Source organism: Dermacentor silvarum, chromosome 8 (assembly GCF_013339745.2).
Source record: "Dermacentor silvarum isolate Dsil-2018 chromosome 8, BIME_Dsil_1.4, whole genome shotgun sequence".
In the NCBI taxonomy this organism is placed as follows: Eukaryota; Metazoa; Arthropoda; class Arachnida; order Ixodida; family Ixodidae; genus Dermacentor; species Dermacentor silvarum.
The window spans coordinates 40,115,798-40,136,419 of record NC_051161.1 but is presented as its reverse complement, the minus strand read 5'-3'; the positions used below and the strand labels follow the sequence as shown (position 1 = coordinate 40,136,419).

The following is a 20,622-nucleotide window of genomic DNA, read 5'->3' as shown; positions in this document are numbered from 1 at the left end:
GGAGCTGCATTTAGAGAGTATAGCATTTACCCCAGAAAATTACTTGCTAGCATGTTAAACTAATTTACTCTCTCAAGAGGACCAAGAACAGTATGGTATCAGGTTAGATAGTTGTTGCTGCGTAAAGAAGTAGTCATGAAAAATAATTTGATGTTCACTCTGAAAGGATACTGCAGAATAGAAGCAGATTAATTAAACAATGCAACACCATCTATAACTTGTGTTCTGCTTGAACCATTGTGCTGGTGGTTCCCTGAGGCACCGGCGCCAGCTTTTCCTCCAGGAATTTTTCCTCCAGGAATGGCCTCCGAGAGCGACGAAATGCAGGCTTTCGCGCATGCGGTCCCCTACGTAGCCGCAAAATTTCGAAACCGTAGCGCTCGCTATCGAAGCATCGACAATTCCACCGCTCCTGCTCGCAAGGGGGACAAATGTTCACGGCATCTATATTGCATACGTGGCAGAATGTGTTCCATGCGACCTGCAACACTGCGCCATCATTCTATCGCTTGGTAAATCGTACGCCACCAGGCGCGCTTTCCGCCGAAGCAGTTGAATAGTTTAGTGTATAAAGTGTTTGGAGATTAAGATAACACTAGAAAGATAAAATGATCAAGGTTGGATGCTGCGTGCCACCGCTTCGTATCAAAGAGGATGCGCATCACCATCTATGTCATCATCATCATCATACATGTCGCAGCCAGTGCGATTACGCTCGACTGGATTGGACGCCTGGAAACGCGATGTACGGGACCGCCGCGGGGAGACCTGCTCGACGCCACACTCGGAGGCCTCGGTTTAGGCATAGTTTAGGCATGACCTCCGAGACGGCTGGCGCGGCCCACACAACTGCACCTCTCGCCAGCCATCTCAGAGGACACGGTTTAGACGGTGTACCTCGTTTACGCGTCCGGCGAAGAGTGGAACGCGTCACGTTTCCTCCGCCCGAGGAACTCGGAACCCATGCGCTTGGGCAGCAGGTCGGAGGTCGAGGAACGCTTGCCCAGGAACTCGGAGCCGATTCGCTTCTGCTTGGCCGCGGCCGCGGCCGCCGCCATGGCCAGGTCGAGGTCGTCGTCATCGTCGTTGTCGTAAGCGCCGCCGCCGCCGAAGCGGTTGACGCCGGCCGCGGCGCGCAGCAGCCTGGCCGCTCGCAGCGCGGCGGCGGGCGACCTCGCGGCCAGCTCTTCCTCCCAGAAGCCTCCTGGCAGCACGTCGGCGACGTCCAGCCGGGAGGACGGCGACCGCTTGCCCAGAAACTCGGATCCCATGCGCTTAGCTGCGTCGAAGCGCGGGCAGAACGCGCGGCCACGCCGCGTACAGCTCTTGTTGGAAAGCGACGGGATTTTACACGTATAGGAAGCCTTACCTGGCATCGGCAAATCAAAGGCCGAAAAAGAGAGAGAGAAAGAAAGAAGCAGCAGCTGTCTTGACTACTGCGATTAGTGGTTATTGTAGCCGGACTTGCGCACGTTTGCAGGGCAAGTAAGTGCTCTGGGGTGCGACAAGATTTGCAAAATAGAACGCTGACGCACTTACGAACGCTGTATCGCGCAATATTGAAATCTTTTATGCACCTGAATATACTACGCAATGCTTGATGAGTTTCTGTTGTTCCTTCCTTTCGTACTGTTTTGCAAGCAGAATTAATTCCTTTTCGTTAATTTGCGCCACACGCTAGAAGGTCTCGGCAAGAAAGCTATGTCTCTTTTGTTGGCATCTTTCCCGAAACAGGTACAGGTGAGGCGTCGGCGACCCAATCTACGCCGTAGCCTGTCTGTCTGCAGCGCGTCTGCAAACTCACATTTATGCCCGATGCTCCTGTTAACCCCACCCGCATTCCAACCCTTCCTACGCTATGTAATCAACTTGACGTTATCGCTCATAGCCTCATTCATCGTGCAGTATTTTCCTTGTATGCATCCCGGCGTTTACTACGCGCCGTGACTACGACATGTATCTATGACCTGGAAGCTAGTCCGCACAGGTTAGGCTGCGGCCAGAGCTTGAGTGTCCTTCGGTAATTCTGCTACGTACGTATTAACTCTGGACGTTGTTGCTGGCTGGCTAGGGTCTCTCAAAATCACGCGGAAATATTAGCGTCACACAGCAATGCCGTGTGCGCGCTCATTATTCTACAGCGACGCGTATATGTGACTCAGGAGACAAGCAGGACAGGAGTTCAGAAGGCACAGGGCAGAAACAAGCCTGCTTACACCTGTGTAGATCCTTTCTTTTTTTTTTTTTGTCACCCTTGCTTCTTGGTTGAACGAACAGCAGTATTCCTACCTCTTTCATCTCTATAATAGCTAATCCACACACGTGCACCTTTATTTAACACTTACACTTCCCTCACCCTACTCAACGAACGAGCTTGTTCTCCTCATCATTCCCCATTTAGAGTGGGAGAGATTGAGCTACGCGCTCACAAAAACGCTGCTAAGGTTAGCAGTTGCTGCCTGAGGAGCCAACTTCCCTTGTCGAAATGTTGGCTCCAGCGATATTCTTTGGTCGACGACTGTTATAAAGAAACAAGATTCATAGAGCGTCGAAATTATGATGAGAGAGCGAGGACTCACAGTTCAATAGAATCGTGTGCGAGCAGGACAACGAAAGAAAAGCCACTGCTGAAGTCCTCTCTTTCAGAGCTCAGTATCATCCATAAAAAGACATGCAGCCAACAATACCTGCGTCAGGCCACCATAGGTGTGGAGAAAACGCGCAGATAGCTTTCCCGTGGGGAGCGACTTTTTTTTTTTTTTTTTTTTGAACATCAGCAGCTGATGTCATACTGGATGGCACAATGCCGGAGGGTGCGATGGCGCGAGGCCGATATTAATGCGAATATTCGCGCGGGGCGCGTTGATTGCTTCATTATTGCGCTGATGGGGGGAAAGATACGCTTCTACGTTGGGGGAGCTCTCCGCGTTGGAAGCAGCCGAGGCTGCAGCACCATTAGCGTGCGCGGTTGAGTGCGAGAACCTAGCTCTACTACTACGGCGAAAGTCGGGTGAGCGTTATCGCAAATCCCATTGCGCGCGGTCCATGCGCTCTTTCGTTCCCTCTCTGTCTATCTGTGCGTCGCGGACGAAATTCCCGGTGACAGTGCGAAAGTGTGTGACATATATACCGCGGTCCCCCCATCAGCCATCGACTTGACCTTCCCGTCCGAAACGCAATCACGGCTTTGCCGCCGCGAGAGCGAACATTCCAACGACTGCCACGTGAGAGTTGCGGAGATTGGTCTCTTGCGTAATCGAGCGCCTTTACAGCGTCCGTGCTCGAGCGTAAGCGAAAGGTCTTAGGCATGTTATCTCGACTGCTGCTTATACGGGCGACTTGGCGTCTGTTTAATCAAGGTCGGCGAATTTCGCACTTGTCCTCGGCATAGCTACCTTGCTACCACGTCTTAAAATTTACTGTTGGGGGTTTCGCTTGCGTAGATGCTGCGGCACGTTCCAACAGGTCAAGCACACGCAAATGACTCTTTTTGTTTTTGTTTTCTTCTGGGGAGTGTACAGGAAGGGAGACGGAGCCTTCTGTTGGCATATATCGTAGAAACTACAACCGAAGTGCAGACGATCCGCATAATATACTGCATGTGTGGGAATTTCTATATGTTTTAGAAAAAAGAGAAAAATAGACGCAGATTCCTATGGAGATGTGTCCTGGCCAGCCAGCGTCAACTCCACGGAGACAGCATTGCCGAGCACATAATTTGGTAGCCGCTTCACGACGGTAATTGTAATGTGCGATCGAGCTATTCCTGTACCAGCTGCAACTATAGTTACTCTCGTTGCTAAGCAATTCTTTGCAACCCGCGGCGATAAGTAGCGCTGAGGATAGATCAGTGCACAGCTACGAGCTAACGGAGGCAAACTTAGAGCGACATACAGCTATACCTATGTGAAATGGAGAGGGATTATCATCTCCGGTTGATTTTACTATACAAGCACATAATAGCTAACGATGGCTACAACCAAAAGGCGCATTCACCTTCGACAGTAAAAATATTGATCGGAAAAAATGTTGTTACCTGGTTAGCGCATAGTCCGGGTTTGCTCACCACCCTTGCCCTTTTTCTATTGCACAAATGCGACAACTTCTTCAGCAGTTTAGCCCTGAAGTGGCTGTTGTTATGCAGGGTTTAGATATAGTTTATATGAGCTTGAGCACAGGGAGGAAGAGGTAGTTAGACACTGTTTTAGGGCATCACTGGCCCATTGCACCAACACAACTCCATGTTTAAGTTTGATGCCACGGCAATGTTTATAAGACATAAACGACAACTGTCGTACTTTTTAAGCCGAGAACGGCATGCAAAGCTCAAATTACTGGCGTATGACGTCGTATGTGCAGCTGCTGGCATAATCGCAAGCGACGATGGAAGACGACACGCGTTTCACAATGAGTAGTGTTCGTGCAAGCTGGGCTTAGCGATATTTAGTTCAGTGCGAGTTTAGCAGACAAACAGCTGGGGCAGAGCGATTTAGGCTGGCATACGGGGATTCAATTTTAGGCAAGGGTTTGGCTGCGCACAGCGACTGCGTTTGCACACAGCGAAATTTTCGCTTTGAATCACGCTAAAGATGGCAGTGAGGAGGAGCGAACGGATATAACGGAGCTCCCGTATTACCCTCCATGTTGGCGTGCACGGCACAAAAGAATCCGCACGTCGCCAGGACCACAAGAGCGAAGAGGTGAAGGCAGCTCATGGTGACCAGGTGCCTGGGAGGAAAACAGAGCGATAATGACGTGTTACTTCAAAAGAAACGGTTTGAGGGAAAGAGAATACCTTAATTTCTAAATGAAAGTTTGACTTCCTCCACGATAATTTAGTTGCTCCAGAAAAGCTAACGGTACTTAAGCAAAGATGTACATCGTTACAACAAAGGCCCTGGCAAGACACAAAAAGAAGACGAATCATCACGGCACAGTTTTATAGAGCAAGTTTATCTAAGTACAATGAGTACTCCATAATACTACTGATTGACCAATGAGAAACCGCCGGGTTGAAGTAGATTCATGGAAGACAAAGATGGCATACAGTTGAATACAGCACTAATCAGCAACGGAAACCCGCGCGGTTTTCTTCGGAAATAGACTTTGGGAGACGTGGAGAAATTCGCCTTGGTCGAGGAATCGAATCCAGGACCAGTGCCTGACTGCGGCGGTTGCTCTTGCTCATCAAATTGAGTTAACACAGAAGGTTAGTACGTGGCAGAGTGGGGGTGAATAATTCGACCAATAGAATCGCAGGAACACTGATAAATCAAATAGGAACTTCCTTTCTAGATCCATGCTTAATTTAGACGAACGCCGACATTCCATTCCATACGGTACCTATATGTAACATGTATTATGCGTGACGTCGTACAGCGACAATACATTGATTTGGCCGTCCCGCTCCGGACAATGCAGCACGCCATGCCCTTGATTATTAATAATAATATTTCGTAGAAACATGTTGTTTCGAGGCGTTTGCGCCCGAACGTGACGATCGGTGCAGCCGCACTTTGCAGCACGAAGACAAGGTTGCGAATGAAACGCGGACGCGAGCTGCTAATCGTCCATACTGTTTTGGCAGTCTTGTATACAGGGTGTCCCAGCTATCACGCAGCACGATTAAAAAAAAGAGGAACGGCATTACGCGAAGCAAACCTAGTGCGTATTGTTTCCTAGTACAGTGGAGTAGCCGCCAGTATTTTTTTCGTTACTGAGATTTAATTAATTAATTGTAATTAATTATCTAACTCGAGAAGTACTGTCCTATTATCAATGTGTCAATGAGAAAGTTGTAGAGCAACATGAAAAACTCCCGATACAGCTTTCTGTTGCTCAATAGCGTGCTACATAAATGTGTTTTTCCGAGCATGAAAGAAGTCCGCGAATACACGCAGAAGTGCCGCCGAGCTGGCCGCTCGGCGGCACTTCTGCGTGTATTCGCGGACTTCTTTCACACTCGGAAAAACACATTTATGTAGCACGCATTGAGCAATAGAAAGCTGTATCGAGAGTTTTCATGTTGCCCTACAACTTTCTCATTGACACATTGATAATAAGGACAGTACTTCTCGAGTTAGATAATTAATTACAATTTATTAATTAAATCTCACTAACGAAAAAATTACTGGCGGCTACTCCACTGTACTGGAAACAATACGCACTAGGTTGGCTTCGTGTAACGCCATTCCTCTTATTTTTTTCGTGCTGCGTGATTGCTGGGACACCCTGTATACAACAGATTGTAAATACCCTCGTTTATCCTTTCGACGTGCGTGTGATCCTAGTCCCAATATAAACACCACACAAAGATAAAAAAAAAAGTAGGATAGCTATTGTGTCCTGACAAGGATACCACACCCAGCCGCTTGGAACGGAGGAAAGAGAATGGAAAGAGAAAGAGGAAGACCTTGCGCAGACGCCAGATTACACAAAGACGTAGTATACGAGCACTACAGCTAGTGATGAAAGCCATTCCAAAACTGCCGTGGTGGCTTAGCGGCTTTGGCGTTGCGCTGCTAAGCCCGAGGTCGCGGGGTCAAATTCCGGCCGCGGCGGCCGCATTTCTATGCGGGCGAAGTGCAAAAACGCCCGTGTACCGTGATTCGGTGCACGCTAAAGAACCCCAGGGTCAAAGCTGATCCTGAGTCCCCCACTGCCGCGTTTCTCACAATTAAATCATGGTCTAATTTAATTTACACCCATTCCAAAACCGCCGACTGTCATTACACAACTCACCATGAGAAACATCATTTCATCTTTATTCGAGAATGTTTCAAGCAACGTTCGCCACAAAGCACATATTTTTACTCTATGATAGCGCTTGCACAAACCGTACAAAAGCGACAGTTCTTGACCCCCAATTCTGTTAATTACGCCAGGCTGCAGTTTTTCTCTTGTGTTCAAGTGGTTTCCTGCAGTCTCTGCTGTCTGCTACACAATAATTTGAAACTTGAAACCGCGGGAAGAAGCCTGTTTTAAACATATCCCAAAAGCAGCTAGCCACAAAAGCGTTTTGCCACAGCAGAATGGTAAAGTAAGCTGTTAATCGTGCGACCTTCCAGTGCTAATTCTCAGTAACTCAATATGGAATTTTTTTAATGGCAGCATAACACCTGAAAAATAGAATAAGGTTGCCGAACCTATCTCTCAGTTTTCTGGGATTTTTCTTAACTTCGCTTCACCACCAGCTGCTGTTCGTCTTTCGAATACATCGACATCAATAGTTAGACTGAGGGCATTGAAGCAGTAGTGGGGGGTATATGCGTATCCAGACTAAATTATGTTCAGGAGGACATTAAAGAAACCCCGTTCGCGTGAATCGGTGCCTAATATATATCCCAAGATAATACTTCCAAGAATTGCATTACTTTGAACCTTCGAATGGTTCATTTTTCTTCGATCTTGTCATTTCGGTAAAGCCCAGCACCTATCCGCATACTTTCTCGCACTGCTAATGGGTCGCGCTCTGTTGCCAGCACGGATTTCGTAACGACCCACTGCGACCCCCGATCCTCTCAGCACCCTATAGCACCATCACCGACACTCCGGGAATTCCCTCACCGGCATCATAGAACCGGCCGCCGCTGTTGCTGTCACGGCATTGTGTGCTCCAGATGCGGCTATACATACACAAAGAACACCCTCAGGAGTAATTTTCTCACCGTATGCATCGAACTCCCGAATCTTCTCTTATTTCTGTTTCGGCAAGCAAAACTGCGGTTGGTAGGTACTATGTGTGTGGGAGAAACCAAAGCCCTTCAGCAATCTGCATCCATGAAAACGCGGTGTCGCATGCTTTCTCAGGTTTTTGTGTCTCTGAAAGGCTCCGGCTCATTTAAAAAAATAAGCAGCAAACAGCTTTGTCGTTATCATCAGCACGTGGGTTTTGAACTTGGATGTTTCTCTTTATCCGAGGGCGCGTCTGAAGACATGAAAAATGAATGGCGCACCGAAGTAAACCAGCCAGAAGCCATTTATCATCAATCGAGTGCGGAGCGCAGGAAGGTGAAATAAATAGAAGCTTCGTTTTTGGCAAAGCTCCTTTGGTCCTCCCACATGCGGTGGATAGCTGAGTGCATCTGATAGGAGCTGTCATTAGGCGAACAATGTCACCTCCGTTTGGCAGCTCTCTCCGCCCTTTCTCTGTCTTTCTCTCGAAAGGTTACATTTTAGCGTAGGATAGAAGAAGCCTCTGTGAAGAAGGCACTAGCTCGCAAAGATTATCATCTGAGGTTTTATCCGTCTTATAATCTGCACGCTCGGAACGCGACCACAAAATAAGGTAAGAGATGAATGCGTTTTACTTGAGCTCGGTAACTTTACAATGCAAAACAAAAGCACTGAAGCAAAATCGCTCGGGAGGTAACCCACAAGTTGGAACTGTTTGTAATAGTATAGATGTCAGTCAACAGTGATTTTGACCATATTAATTAGCGAAGGCGGACGGCGAACGACAAACAGCACTTATTAACAAATTATTTCTTAGAACAGCTCGCTAAATCTTATTCGAGGAAAAGTCAAGGGAGCGCAGACAATCAAATGGAGGCATAAACGACAAGACTGCGCAGAAAGTGTCCACGACGAACCGAGGTGACGTGCAGCATCGTCCGCCGAGCTTCAGCTGAAGCAACATCCACATGGAGCGGCCAAGGCAAGAATGACACGGCTTATCTTTACAAGGCGGGGATGTTTCGGAGGAGGCGCCGACGATGTCCGACGCTTCCGATTAAAGACATTCGCCAGGAGTTACGCTGTCTAACTGGGCCGAGTATCTCGGGCTTGAGCGAGATAATGAACGGAAGCAGGCGCCACCAGGCTACTGTTCTCACCTCACAAGCTCGATCAAGGTTGATTTATCACCACTCCTCTTAATGAACGCGTGCTTCGGCAGCACAAAAATAGTAAACAGCGAAGAAGAGAGGCGGTAACGGATAAACGGTGTGCCGCTCCGAAGGGTTCACGGAGAAACGTTGCAGAAAGTGTTGCTCGGCCCCTCGCTGGCCGCGAAGACACGCGACATAACGTCCGAAGCACCCCTGCGAAAGCTTGGATTGCGCCCAGAAGGAGGCAACCCTGCTGTCATGTTCTCTCGTATTCGGTATTTTTTTTCTTCGACTTTCTGCTCCTTTCATTGCTTGATTGCGAGGCTTGTTACGTTGTCCAGAACGTTTGGGCGGCAGGCGCTCCCTCAAGAAGCGTTTAGGCGATGAGACGCGTTACAATGTTTCCCTTTATTTTCTCTCGCATTCTTCAATCCTGTCGCAGGCGTTGGTTTTCCCGGGGTACCGGAGTGCTGAGTCCTTGTTTCCATCAATGTGCGAACGAAAGCCTGGTGGTCAAACAAAACACTAAACGGCAAAATCTATTTCTTTCGAGTAGTGGTACGCATGTGCATCTTTTTTGAGGCTGAGGCTGTATAGCACGTCTTTCTCTTTCTTTCTTTCTTTCTTTCTTTCTTTCTTTCTTTCTTTCTTTCTTTCTTTCTTTCTTTCTTTCTTTCTTTCTTTCTTTCTTTCTTTCTTTCTTTCTTTTCTTTTCTTTCGGAAACTGCCACGCTAAGCGCGTCTCCAGGCCAATGCCATAGATTCACAGTAGACCGTTTAGGTGTGCACCCTTGCAGTACTACGCGAGATTGCACGCGACACAACCATGCTGTCCGGTACAGAAGCGCCGGCCTGCAGTGTTTGACGGTGTCGCAAATTGAGTCACGGGGCGACGTCGATTGGAAGCGACCAGGCATGACGTACCTGCATGGCTAAGCACGAAAACAGAAGGTGACCGAGTGGCCGTCGGAATGCATTTTTTCAGGGACTGATGCAGAACCGCGCACAAGTGACACAACTTCTTCGTACTCAGCAGAGCTGTTTTGCATCTCATCAAAAGCTCTCCTCTCTATTTTCAAATTAGATCGAGTGATGTGGCAACTCGTACGGGGGTCCTGACGTGAACTTTTGTGAGCCCTTGAAATGCAACAGCGCGTTAAGATCAGGTCTTCAGCCGCTTTAGACAATATGATTAGATAGATAGATAGATAGATAGATAGATAGATAGATAGATAGATAGATAGATAGATAGATAGATAGATAGATAGATAGATAGATAGATAGATAGATAGATAGATAGATAGATAGATAGATAGATAGATAGATAGATAGATAGATAGATAGATAGATCAGTGGAAGTCGCAAAGTAGCACACCGGCTATGAGAGACGCTGTAGTGGAGGACTTGAGACTAGTGTCGACCACTTGATGTCCTTTAACGTGAACCCAAGACGCGAAAGCACAAGCATTCTTTTCTTATTTTATTTTAATCTGCTCCGTTGGGATGCGACCTCTTAGGCCCAGACACGAACCAGGAAAACGGATGCTAAGCAACAAGTTGTCATTGTCGCATATGACGCAACAAGAGAAACCGCGGCATATACTTAACGCCAGTCGAGGACGGCAGAAAATAAAACTAGGTGGGGTCATGAAGTTAGGAAATTTGCAGACCCAAGTTGGAATCGGCTAGCGCAAGACAGGGGTAATTGGAGATCGCAGGGAGAGGCCTTCGTGCTGCAGTGGACATAAATATAGGCTTATGATGATGATGATACTTAAGGCAATAACAGATTTAGAGATGTAGATCCGGATATTAAAGCTGCACTAGGCCCTCATTTTACTGGTTGCACGAGAACCATGAGCTTGAGACGCTGAGTTGTTGTATGCTGGAACTCTAGGTAGACTTAAGTGTGCAGACTGCGCCATCTCTTCTATGAGAACTTGAAAACTAGCGGCTGCGGATCTATAGAGAGAAAAACAACAACGATAAATTGTAGACGAGGGTACATAAAAAACCGTCGAAGGCGAATGCCCATGAGCACGGAATGTCGCGTGCGTTCTGTTGATTGCTGACAGCGTTCTACGGCAAACGCTTCCACGCAGATTCATCGAGCGCGTTGCTCTCACGTAAATGCGCAGCCGAGCTTCTTTTTTTTTTGTCAATTTATGAATTTTTTTTAACGAAACGAAGCTGGCGGATTTCTCTCGCGAACGATGTATATAGGGCTTGAACTCTTGAAATAAGCACAACGCAGAAGCGTCCATGCACCTCGCGGCTCAAAACGCACTAAAATGAATGAATGGATAAAGCCTTTATTTTAAGGAAGGGGACGGCTCTAGGCCGCTGTAAATACAAACTGTGTCGTTATTGGCTGTGCTTAGCCTCATGCATACATTTTGGCACGTTCGCGCTGTACAGCGCGAACGCTGTATAGGGCTTGAACTCTTGAGATAAGCACAACGCAGAAGCTTCCACCTCGCGCCTCAAAACGCACTAAATTACAAACTGTGTCGTTATTGGCAGTGCCCGTGAGGGCAATTCACCGCCTTGTCACTAGGGTAAATTGAAACGGCGTGTTCAATTACCGTGCATTCGATAACTACACATGCTTTCCTAACCTGTTGACTGTCACGGGACCATTTTCGGAAGCGAAGGTCCTCAGACCATGACCCTGCGGTGAAAGCAACGGGAGCGTCACTGCAGTACTTCAAGTCTACAGGTCTCTGCGACCATTTGTGGATCTGGTGCGCACATTCAAGCGTGCGAGCAACTAGTGCTCTTTACTGATAGATAGATAGATAGATAGATAGATAGATAGATAGATAGATAGATAGATAGATAGATAGATAGATAGATAGATAGATAAGATAGATAGATAGATAGATAGATAGATAGATAGATAGATAGATAGATAGATAGATAGATAGATAGATAGATAGATAGATAGATAGATAGATAGATAGATAGATAGATAGATAGATAGATAGATAGATAGATAGATAGATAGATGTGGGTGGTCCCCTCAATCCAGGAGTCCAAGAGGCCCTAGCTGCCCTTCTCGCTCGGTTGACCAGGTTGAGCTGGTCTGTCGATGTAGCAAACCGTACGTGCGTCTGGTTAACCTCCCTGCCTTTCTTCCTTCTATTTAGTATTTCTCTTTATGATTTTATCGCTTTCCGCTTACTGGTGACCTTAAACTGTACGGCATGAGGTATAGAATGAGTGCCAGGAGATAAGCCTGCTGTAAGAGATTTATGGCCGCGATGTCATTTAACAATTATTTTCATTTTCTCTGCATTTGTTGTCTTCGCCTTCAGCAAAGAAAGCTTTCGAACAACACACAACCCGTTCAAGGGATGCACGTCTCACTACTTCTGTCGTCACCGTTAGTAAACATGAAAGGTTGGCCGTACGTACGTGACATGCTGCATCAACACAATTTTTTTTTATCGTAGTATTGAAAAGCTGCAGTCAGCGCGATCAGCACCAATTTTTTTCAATAGCAAACCTCTCTTGCGGCATGATCATTTCTCGCGATATTTGGTATTAAAAGCTTAAGCATGGATTCAAAACATAAAGAAAATAAAAAGCCGAGCTCGCAAATAAATAAATAAATAATATAATAATGATAAATAGATAAAAAAATCACTTATAGTATTTCAATAAACGTTAATGTTCCTTCATATTACCAGCACTCTTTCTTGGGCTACAGCTGTTTCATCGCGAATACCATCATTATTTCATCGCTTCTTATACCTCAGACTGAGTATTGTCGCGTTTTCCTCTCCTATTATAATATTAACACGCACTTCCGGCTGCTAGAGCGGTAGTGTGTTTTAGTGCTATGACGTATACTTGTCGGTACATTATGCCGTTCCAGTTGGCTGTTGGAACTAGTGACAGCCATATACTCTTCTCTCTATTGCTCTTTCTCTCTCTTTCTGCGCGCAGCACCCCCTTACCCTCACCCACACGTCTCGGACTATACGGTCTCGCGCTGTTCTACGCCACCTCCTCCTGCGGTAAACAGAGCCCGCAAAAGCCGTCTGAACTCGACGCCGCCGTTAATTCCTGCGACTTTCCTCCGGCCAGCTCGCCCTCCATTGGACACGCGGTTCTCAAGCCGCTTCATTGGCAACGACGCTACACGTGCGAGATGCGCATATCGCGCCTTTTTTTTTCCCGACCCGTGGCATCCTCGACGGCAAACGGTTCGCGTGAAGCCTTAGAAGATTGCCTCCACTTGCACAGGGCCGCCGGCGAGCGGCATTCAGATGTAATTAAGCGGATCTTCTCTCGGGCGAACGCGTTGCGGGTTTTCGCGACGGCCGCTTCGGGCGACCGCAGAAACACACATGAAGTCTACGGGCGCGGTTTGGAGGGAGGGGGGGGGGGGGGGGGGGGCAAGCCGTACGTAGGTCTGAAATCCTGAAGGCCATTTACGAGACGGCGGCCTTGCTTCCGAGACCCCTGGATAATGAGGCATTCGGGTTAGGGGCACGAAAGCTTGGCAGTACACGAAACGGTGCGCAGAGACCTCTCGCGGTGGGGGATGGGAAGAAGCTGCCGGCTTATAATCCGCGAGACTGCGGCACTTCGCGTTGGTGGGCACAGCGTTACATAGACACGCTAGGATATACACATGCAAGGATCCTCTGCCTGCGTTGGACACGCCACGGCGTAGGGCACGTGGCAAATAAATGCGCAGCTCCCCCATTTCTTTGTGGTTGTTGTTTTTTCTCCGTATGTTTCTCCGCTCCTCAAAACCAACGAGTTGACTTTACGCCACACTTTACGAACGTCTGTCCTCGTAATGTCAAAGCGAAATGCGATTTAACGTCTCCAATTCACGGCGTTGCTAGTTTAACGGCGTTGCTAGTTGACCTTTATATGCATGTGGTCAGTCCATTTCGTAGCTTCAGTACAACCCACGAAGAGATGCCGAATGATGTAGTGCTAGGGATGTGCGGGATGTAGTTTAAGGCTTACTAATAAAAATGTGATGAAGTGACTTTCGAGTCTTAATGTATTTTGTTTTGCCGCCGTGTGGCCCAAGTTAACTCACATGCAAAAAGCGAACATTACAAGCACGATGGCACTTCTGATGAATTCCAAGTATGCAGGACGTATTGCAACATCCTTGGGATATAAAATGACCCAAATGAACATTCTCGGCTGCAGGAATATATGAAACTGCCAGAATATAAGATGTTGAATTACCTGTCCTTAAGAAAGAGGGGCTAATGCAGACGTTCCTTAAAGCTCGTCTTTATATCAACGCGTGTCGTCACATAAACACTAAGGTCTCTAACCCAACACTTGGTTATTGCAACACACAAAACATATTTTGTCACACCATCACACATCCGCTACGAATGCGGAACCAACAATTTTTCTTTTTTTTTGCAGCGCTAAAAAGCACAGACCGAGTTTTAGAAGCGGGTGGCTCTTTTATTACACCAAGCATAGTAAATGAATCAGACGCTGCCTCTGAAACGTGTGATTGTCCAAATTTGCGGTCGTGACTCACCAACGAACTACTCATTTCGTGGTCACGTTTCAGACGAACGCCATAGCCACTGAGTCGCCATGTTCCAATGTAAAAATGCATGCGTCTCCCCTGTAATCATGTGAGAGTATCGGATATGAAAGTTAGAGACCTTACGAGCTTTTTTACCAGCGACAGGGCAGCTGCATATAACTATCATAACTGCAAATCTACCCTGCCAATTTAAAGCCTCAGTTTCCTTGAATCTAAGGCTAAAGCTCGTCACTCGGTTCGGCACTGACTCCCTCGGTTCTCGCTGGAACAAACCGTGATAGTGCGAAAAGGAGAAAAAAATAACATAAAATAAAGGAATGCAGAAATGGATGAATCGCCGGGTTTTAGCCATGCTAGAGGTCAAGAAACTGACGCTATACGGATGAAAACGGACCCCACGCGCCGAGGTTTTTCGTCCTGTTTTGCTAGGAAGAGGCTGGGTAGAAATTGAAGTTTCGCCCGCAGTCGCTACATTCGTCTCGCCTCATCGCGCCTGCGCAGAATCGCCGCACGCCTGGCGCGCACGCCGCCCTCCCACATCTTTCATGCATCTTGCGTTTGGATGCCCGCATTTGTATGACGTCCTTCGAGGCGTGACAGATCGCGCGGCGGCTTTCGCGAATATCAATCAGACGCCTCCCTGCTTGCGATAGCGCGTGAGGCCGCAAGAAGTGGTGCGTCGGTGATAACCAGACACGAGGGAAAAGAATGAGAAAAGAAAGGAAGACCGAAAGAAAGAAAATAAAGAAAACAAAAACGAAGTAACGAACAGTGACAGAAGAGGAAAGTTGTTCGGGCTTATTTTGGCGGAGTGATAACAACGGCCAGACAGTTCTTACAGAAGGTTCGCTTCCGTAAAGATTATAAAAAAGAAAGAAACAGCAACTCGAAATGACGAAACGGAAGCCAATTCACCGGGACTGCAGACTAGCAAGCGAAATGTGCAAACAAGCGTGTAGCGCGAAGAGGGCACGTTTTAAATAATTGGGCTGGAAAGGCAACACAAAGAAGAGGGATCGTATAAACCATCTGCCCTTTTCGAAGAAGCCGTGAAGAAGCGAATGTGAACGATAAGAAAAAAAAAAGCGTCTCTCCGTGCACACTCATGCTGTCGCGGCTCGTATTCACTCCATTTCAGTTTCTCCTCTCAGACTATGAGCTGCTGCCACTAGTTTTCATTCGGCGAGATTGTTTCTATGCTCTTTGACCAGTTGAACGCAAGAACGTGCCCGCACAACGAGACAGCGCTAACATGACACCCCTTTCACCACCCTCCCCCTCCACCCCCCGCACATGCACACGCGTACGTTTATCCTTATACCTTCCTCATCCTCTGTCGTTTTCGTCAGATTGTGCCTCCATGCAAACGCCCGGTATAGTCTTATTCTTGCACCAGACTACGAGACAATATAAGAGCGTAGCGCGTTTGCGGCATTAGAAAGGAAAAAAATATATATCTATATACGAAAGAAACCAACGCTGAAGCATTCACGATGGTGGAAGGAAAACGCGCTCGGTTACGACGTACTAAGGTCAGGATCGGCGAGAACGGTGTTTCTCAGCCCCGATGCAGGAGACACCGCAGACCAGCTGGCCATCAGACAAGCTTCAAGAGAGCCATGTGCACAAAACGACAGCGAACCGCGCTGTGCAAGTCGGTGTCTTCACCATCGCTTCCTCAAAAGGAACTTGAAGCTAACACTGTCGTTTTTGTCAAAGAAGGCGAGTGATGAAAGAAGGAAAAGAATGATACGGTTGTCCGGAATCGATGCTTGGAGCGTGCGCATCTTCTCAGAACTCCTGGGAAATATCAGTATTTTTTTCTTCTTTCTTCTCTCGCTCCTTGAGGTCGCAGTGAGCCTAACGTCCTCGTTTGGACTCCAGCCGTTCCTCTCCGTCTGCGGTGTGCGGCATGTTTTGAGTGCCCCTAACGCGCTACGGTTTTACGACGCCTGGAAGAACTCGACGCTCTACCAGCGCAGGGCTTCTTTTTTTTTTTTCTAAAGAAAGAAAGATTCTTCGGATACGCCATGTGTTTGTGCCTATAGTGCACAGCGAGTTACTAGACGGGAAGCCAGACCAAAACAGCAGTTAACTAAACCGACAAGTACAAACCCGCAGAGCGGCTGCACCCATGCGGCTGCTACAACATACAGCTACTGCAACGTTCCGTGGCATGTACAAGCGGCAGCCCCAAGGAGCAGCAATAAAATGCAACTGCACCACAGTGTGACAACTTCTACTGTACCCGTCCATTTTCTCGGGCTTACGTACCAAACATCTGGCAACCCGAACGTAATTAGAACAGGTAACGTAATGACTCCGGGTTGACTCATCCAGTATATAGGTTGTGCGACGCGAACTGATAGTTTGTACGGGTGAACTTGATAAAGTGACATTTGCTGCTACCATGCTCACGCATGATAAGTCACCTACATTAATTAAAGGACCACACGTGTAGCACATAACCTCTGAACACACAATCGAATTTGGTTATTGGTTATCAAGTGCGAAAAGTACGCCGCACTTGCTGAGAGTAATAATTTTACAGTACGCACTACGTATGACGCCTATGGAAGATTCCTTAAAGGGACACTCCAGAAAACATCGCAATGACCTTATAGAGAAGGTAGCATCACAGAACAGATGCTTTATATTTCTTGAAATACATATTATGAGGTTTCACCGTCGCCTACGCTGACGAGGCGCCAAGATCGAGCTCTAAATGAGCTATAGAAAAGTATCCATCGAAAAATGTATGATTATGCTAAAGCATAGCATAGTCTCGGCGGAGGACACGTTAGCTGCCGAATCAAACTGTGGAGCGGCAACACGTGTTACGACCCGGGCATCCTTTATCTTTGCAATATAAGCGAGGCCGAGCAACAGCACCTCGATCCAGACGCAACGCGAGAAATTTGAATACCTTTCACATTGAAGCCGTGCGCGCAGTCGCCTCTTTAGCGTCACTTTACTTCGCGCCTATACAACCTCTGACGGATGGCACAGGCAAACAACACTCTTAAACATACAGCTGAGGCCGAAAAAAGACACGTGCGCTATAGCGTACGTGTCAGTCTAATTCCTGAATAATTGTTGCTGTTCTCATTTCTGCTCAGCCATTCAGTGAAAAAGAGAGGCCATCACTAGTACTGAATCTCGTTCGCTTATTGTCCAATGAAAGAAAAAAAAAGAAGAAGATAGCCAGAGCTAACGCGTATATCCGCGAAAACGGGCGTTTAAGATTGTCGAGTAAACCGAAAACCGAGCTGCTTGGCAAATATGTGACGTCTTATTGGCATCAATTTTTTTACGCGTAGTCTCCTTTTTTTCTATCCATCGTCAACGGAAACTCGGTAAACAAAAGGAAATACGTTGTACTCACGTCACTAAACGTAGCCCTAAATTCATTTTTTTTTTTTTTTGCACAAGACTCCCAAACGAGGTTTTCTCCAACAGAGCCACTCCATAGCCCGAGGCTAACCATTGCGCTACTTCTTCTAGACCTTCTGTACGGGCTGATACACAGAAACAAGATAAAAAAGAAAACTGGCCTGATGTTCCTTCGCCCACTTAGATGAACTGCATCAATTTACAACAGAGCATTTTGTCTCTGACGTATGCCCCGAGGGGCCAATTTTCTGATCTTGGAGAACCAGCGCTCGACACTCCTACAACGACCGTCTCCAAAGCTTCCTATTTGCTTCTTACAGTGGTCTACAGTGATTGTGGAGCTAGGCTAGACGAAGTTTTGCGGCGAGATGGATGAAGAAAACTAAATATATGGTATAGGTCGCTTAAAGGAAAGATTTATGTGCCGCCCAAAGCACTGGTGACCGGCACACCTACGACGACAAAATAGAGGCAACCGGCCCAACGACAACCATGACACCAACAACAACGGTGACGACAATTACGTACAATAACGGAACGGCGACGCCGACGGCATAACGACAATTCATGCGTCACGAAATCGGGATTGAATATTAGCTAAGACATAAATGAAGGGTTCCTTTCCTAGCGACTTCCTTCTATACTTATACAAACAATATTATGACAAACAACATGTCGGTACTTACCACCGTGTTAACTTTACGTGTTTAACATATAAACTTTGTACTTGTTAACTTACACTATAAGAATGTTTTACACACTTTGGGGCCTTATTTTGTTCCCAAATAATAATAATCTACCCCGCGTGCACTTCCTTTATTTAAAAAACTCTGCAGTAGCTGATTTTCTGTCAGAAAGGCTATTTTCCACTGATCTTACCGAAACGCCACCGCTAAAGCTACGCTACGTACCGCTGATACGTGCATGCCATTCGTGAACCGAAAGCACAGCCTCCGAAATCGCGCTGAAGGTGTGGCGCTGTGATCTCGGAGGATACACTGAAAGTGCTGGCAGCGAAGCGTTAAGGAAAGGAAATGCACGCAAAAATAGACGAAGATCATTGTTGAGCGACAATATATGCCTCAAGGGGTGAAATTTTTACTTATATTGTGCGATTACGCTGACATAATCAACAAATTTTATTTTTGTCTTGCAATTTTCTTTTCACAAGGAAACTTGATGACAGATTTTATGTTCATACTTTTTTTTCGAGAGTTCACTCAACCGCATGAAATATTAAATATACAAATGTAGGCCGGTTTCGGCGATGAACATCAATAGTTCCAAGAATCATAGTCCGGTGGTCTCGTGGGATGAAGCCCCACCAGGTAGCGCTGTCGTACCTGGTTTAGACCCGGGCACGTCCACAACAGGTGTTTGATTGTAGCCACGGACACTCGAGCTGGGCAATATGGGCGGGTATCTCAAATGTCAACGTGTTGTTATATGATTTTACAGACAAGTAACCACCACGTATGCAAAGAAATAGACAGAAACGCAAAGCACTCACTATTTCGAGACCATGTTAGTGCACAGTGCATGCGAGCCTCCTTTATGTGCAGCTTCGTGACTTTTGTCTCCGCATCCCGTCGTTCGAACCCTCCGTAAGAATGGTTTCACCAGCGAGATCAAACAGCCGTACGTCTATTTCAGTATTCTTCTTGCATGCACGAATGCCGGTGAAAACTAAAGCTTCCGTGTTGCAGCTCCTTTTTAGGCGGGTAAATGGAGCTTGAACGTCAGTGCACACGTGTCGGTGTCCTCTGGGATTTGACGCACCAGCAACCGAACTTGGAGCTAAGGGTATAAATCGCTCCAGAAAAAAAAAAGGGGAAAAAAAAAGAAAGTAAGATCGTTTTCAACGGATCGTTGCGAACTTATTTTTCCGCGAGAACAAACCATTATGGTGGTGTGGCGGAACACGTCACTGCATGCATAAAAAAAAGAAGAAAAAAAAAGAGAAGAAAAGAAAGGAAGAGCCAGGAGACATTTAAATACATCATTTTCCGAACGGTTCTCAACGCGGAACGGCTTCACACAGCTACTGAACGTTTCATCACTTCTTTCGTTGTGCTATAGGATGTCACGGGCTATTTAAACGTTCCAGCTCAAACAAAGAAAGAGACGCCGAGGCAACGGTTTCATGAAGGTAAAAAACTTTGGCTTTTCTCTAATGCGACCTTCTCGCAAGAACCCCAGTGACTTCTTAGATGTATTCCGGACCACGCGGTGGGGTTCACACTCCATTTGACGTGGAAGTCTTGTCGTCACCGTAACAGCGAAGTTGTGAAATTGGTCTCCGAGGAAAGTGAATGGATGTACGATTCAAACTACGCCGCGTAAACAGTGCGTACGATCATCGAGGGACGTCTTAAGAAAAAGTTAAAGGAAAGAGAGAGAGAGAGAGAGGAAAAAAAAAAGACAAACGACGACATGCCGAGCCATTCTGCAGTGACGGTTTTCGAAATGAAGCCTTTGAAGTAAGAAGAGATGAAAAGTAAAGCGGAAAGGAAGGAATGGAAAATAATGGCCCACTGTTAGTGTGAATTGTGCTAGATATCAACTTCTTTTATGGCGCAAGAGGCCATATTTATCAGCGTGGCGCTGTTGTTGCAAAGGCATAACAAGGCATACTTTGGCCACTTAGTTTGTGTGGTTAATGCTCTCGTTTATAATCAGTATTTATATTTTATTAAATGCGTGAAATGAGACGCTTACGCCTGTCGCGAGCACCTGCTACCTATCCACCCTTAGGCGCGAGAAATGAGATGACGCGATGATTAAAGCCAGGCGAGAACGGATGTTCTTTTTTCGGCGAACAAAAACACAATGGGGTAGCAGATGCTTTCCGAACAAAAA

General features: G+C 46.9%; 1 protein-coding gene across 4 annotated transcripts in view; it reads right to left on the bottom strand.

Annotated features, from left to right (window-relative positions):
- Positions 1 to 20,622, bottom strand: part of LOC119461078 (uncharacterized) — an 82,527-nt gene that overhangs the window by 7,692 nt on the left and 54,213 nt on the right. For 2 of the 4 annotated variants that reach the window (XM_049672572.1, XM_049672573.1), the window contains exons 2-3: positions 4,637 to 4,728; positions 898 to 1,279 (exon numbers count right to left, since the gene is read on the bottom strand). In XM_049672572.1, the coding sequence (XP_049528529.1) occupies positions 903 to 1,279; positions 4,637 to 4,715 (456 nt within the window). In that variant the 5' untranslated portion in view covers positions 4,716 to 4,728 and the 3' untranslated portion in view covers positions 898 to 902. The remainder of the gene's footprint in view (positions 1 to 897; positions 1,280 to 4,636; positions 4,729 to 20,622) is intronic. The other 2 variants (XM_037722256.2, XM_049672574.1) reach the window with 1 other exon arrangement.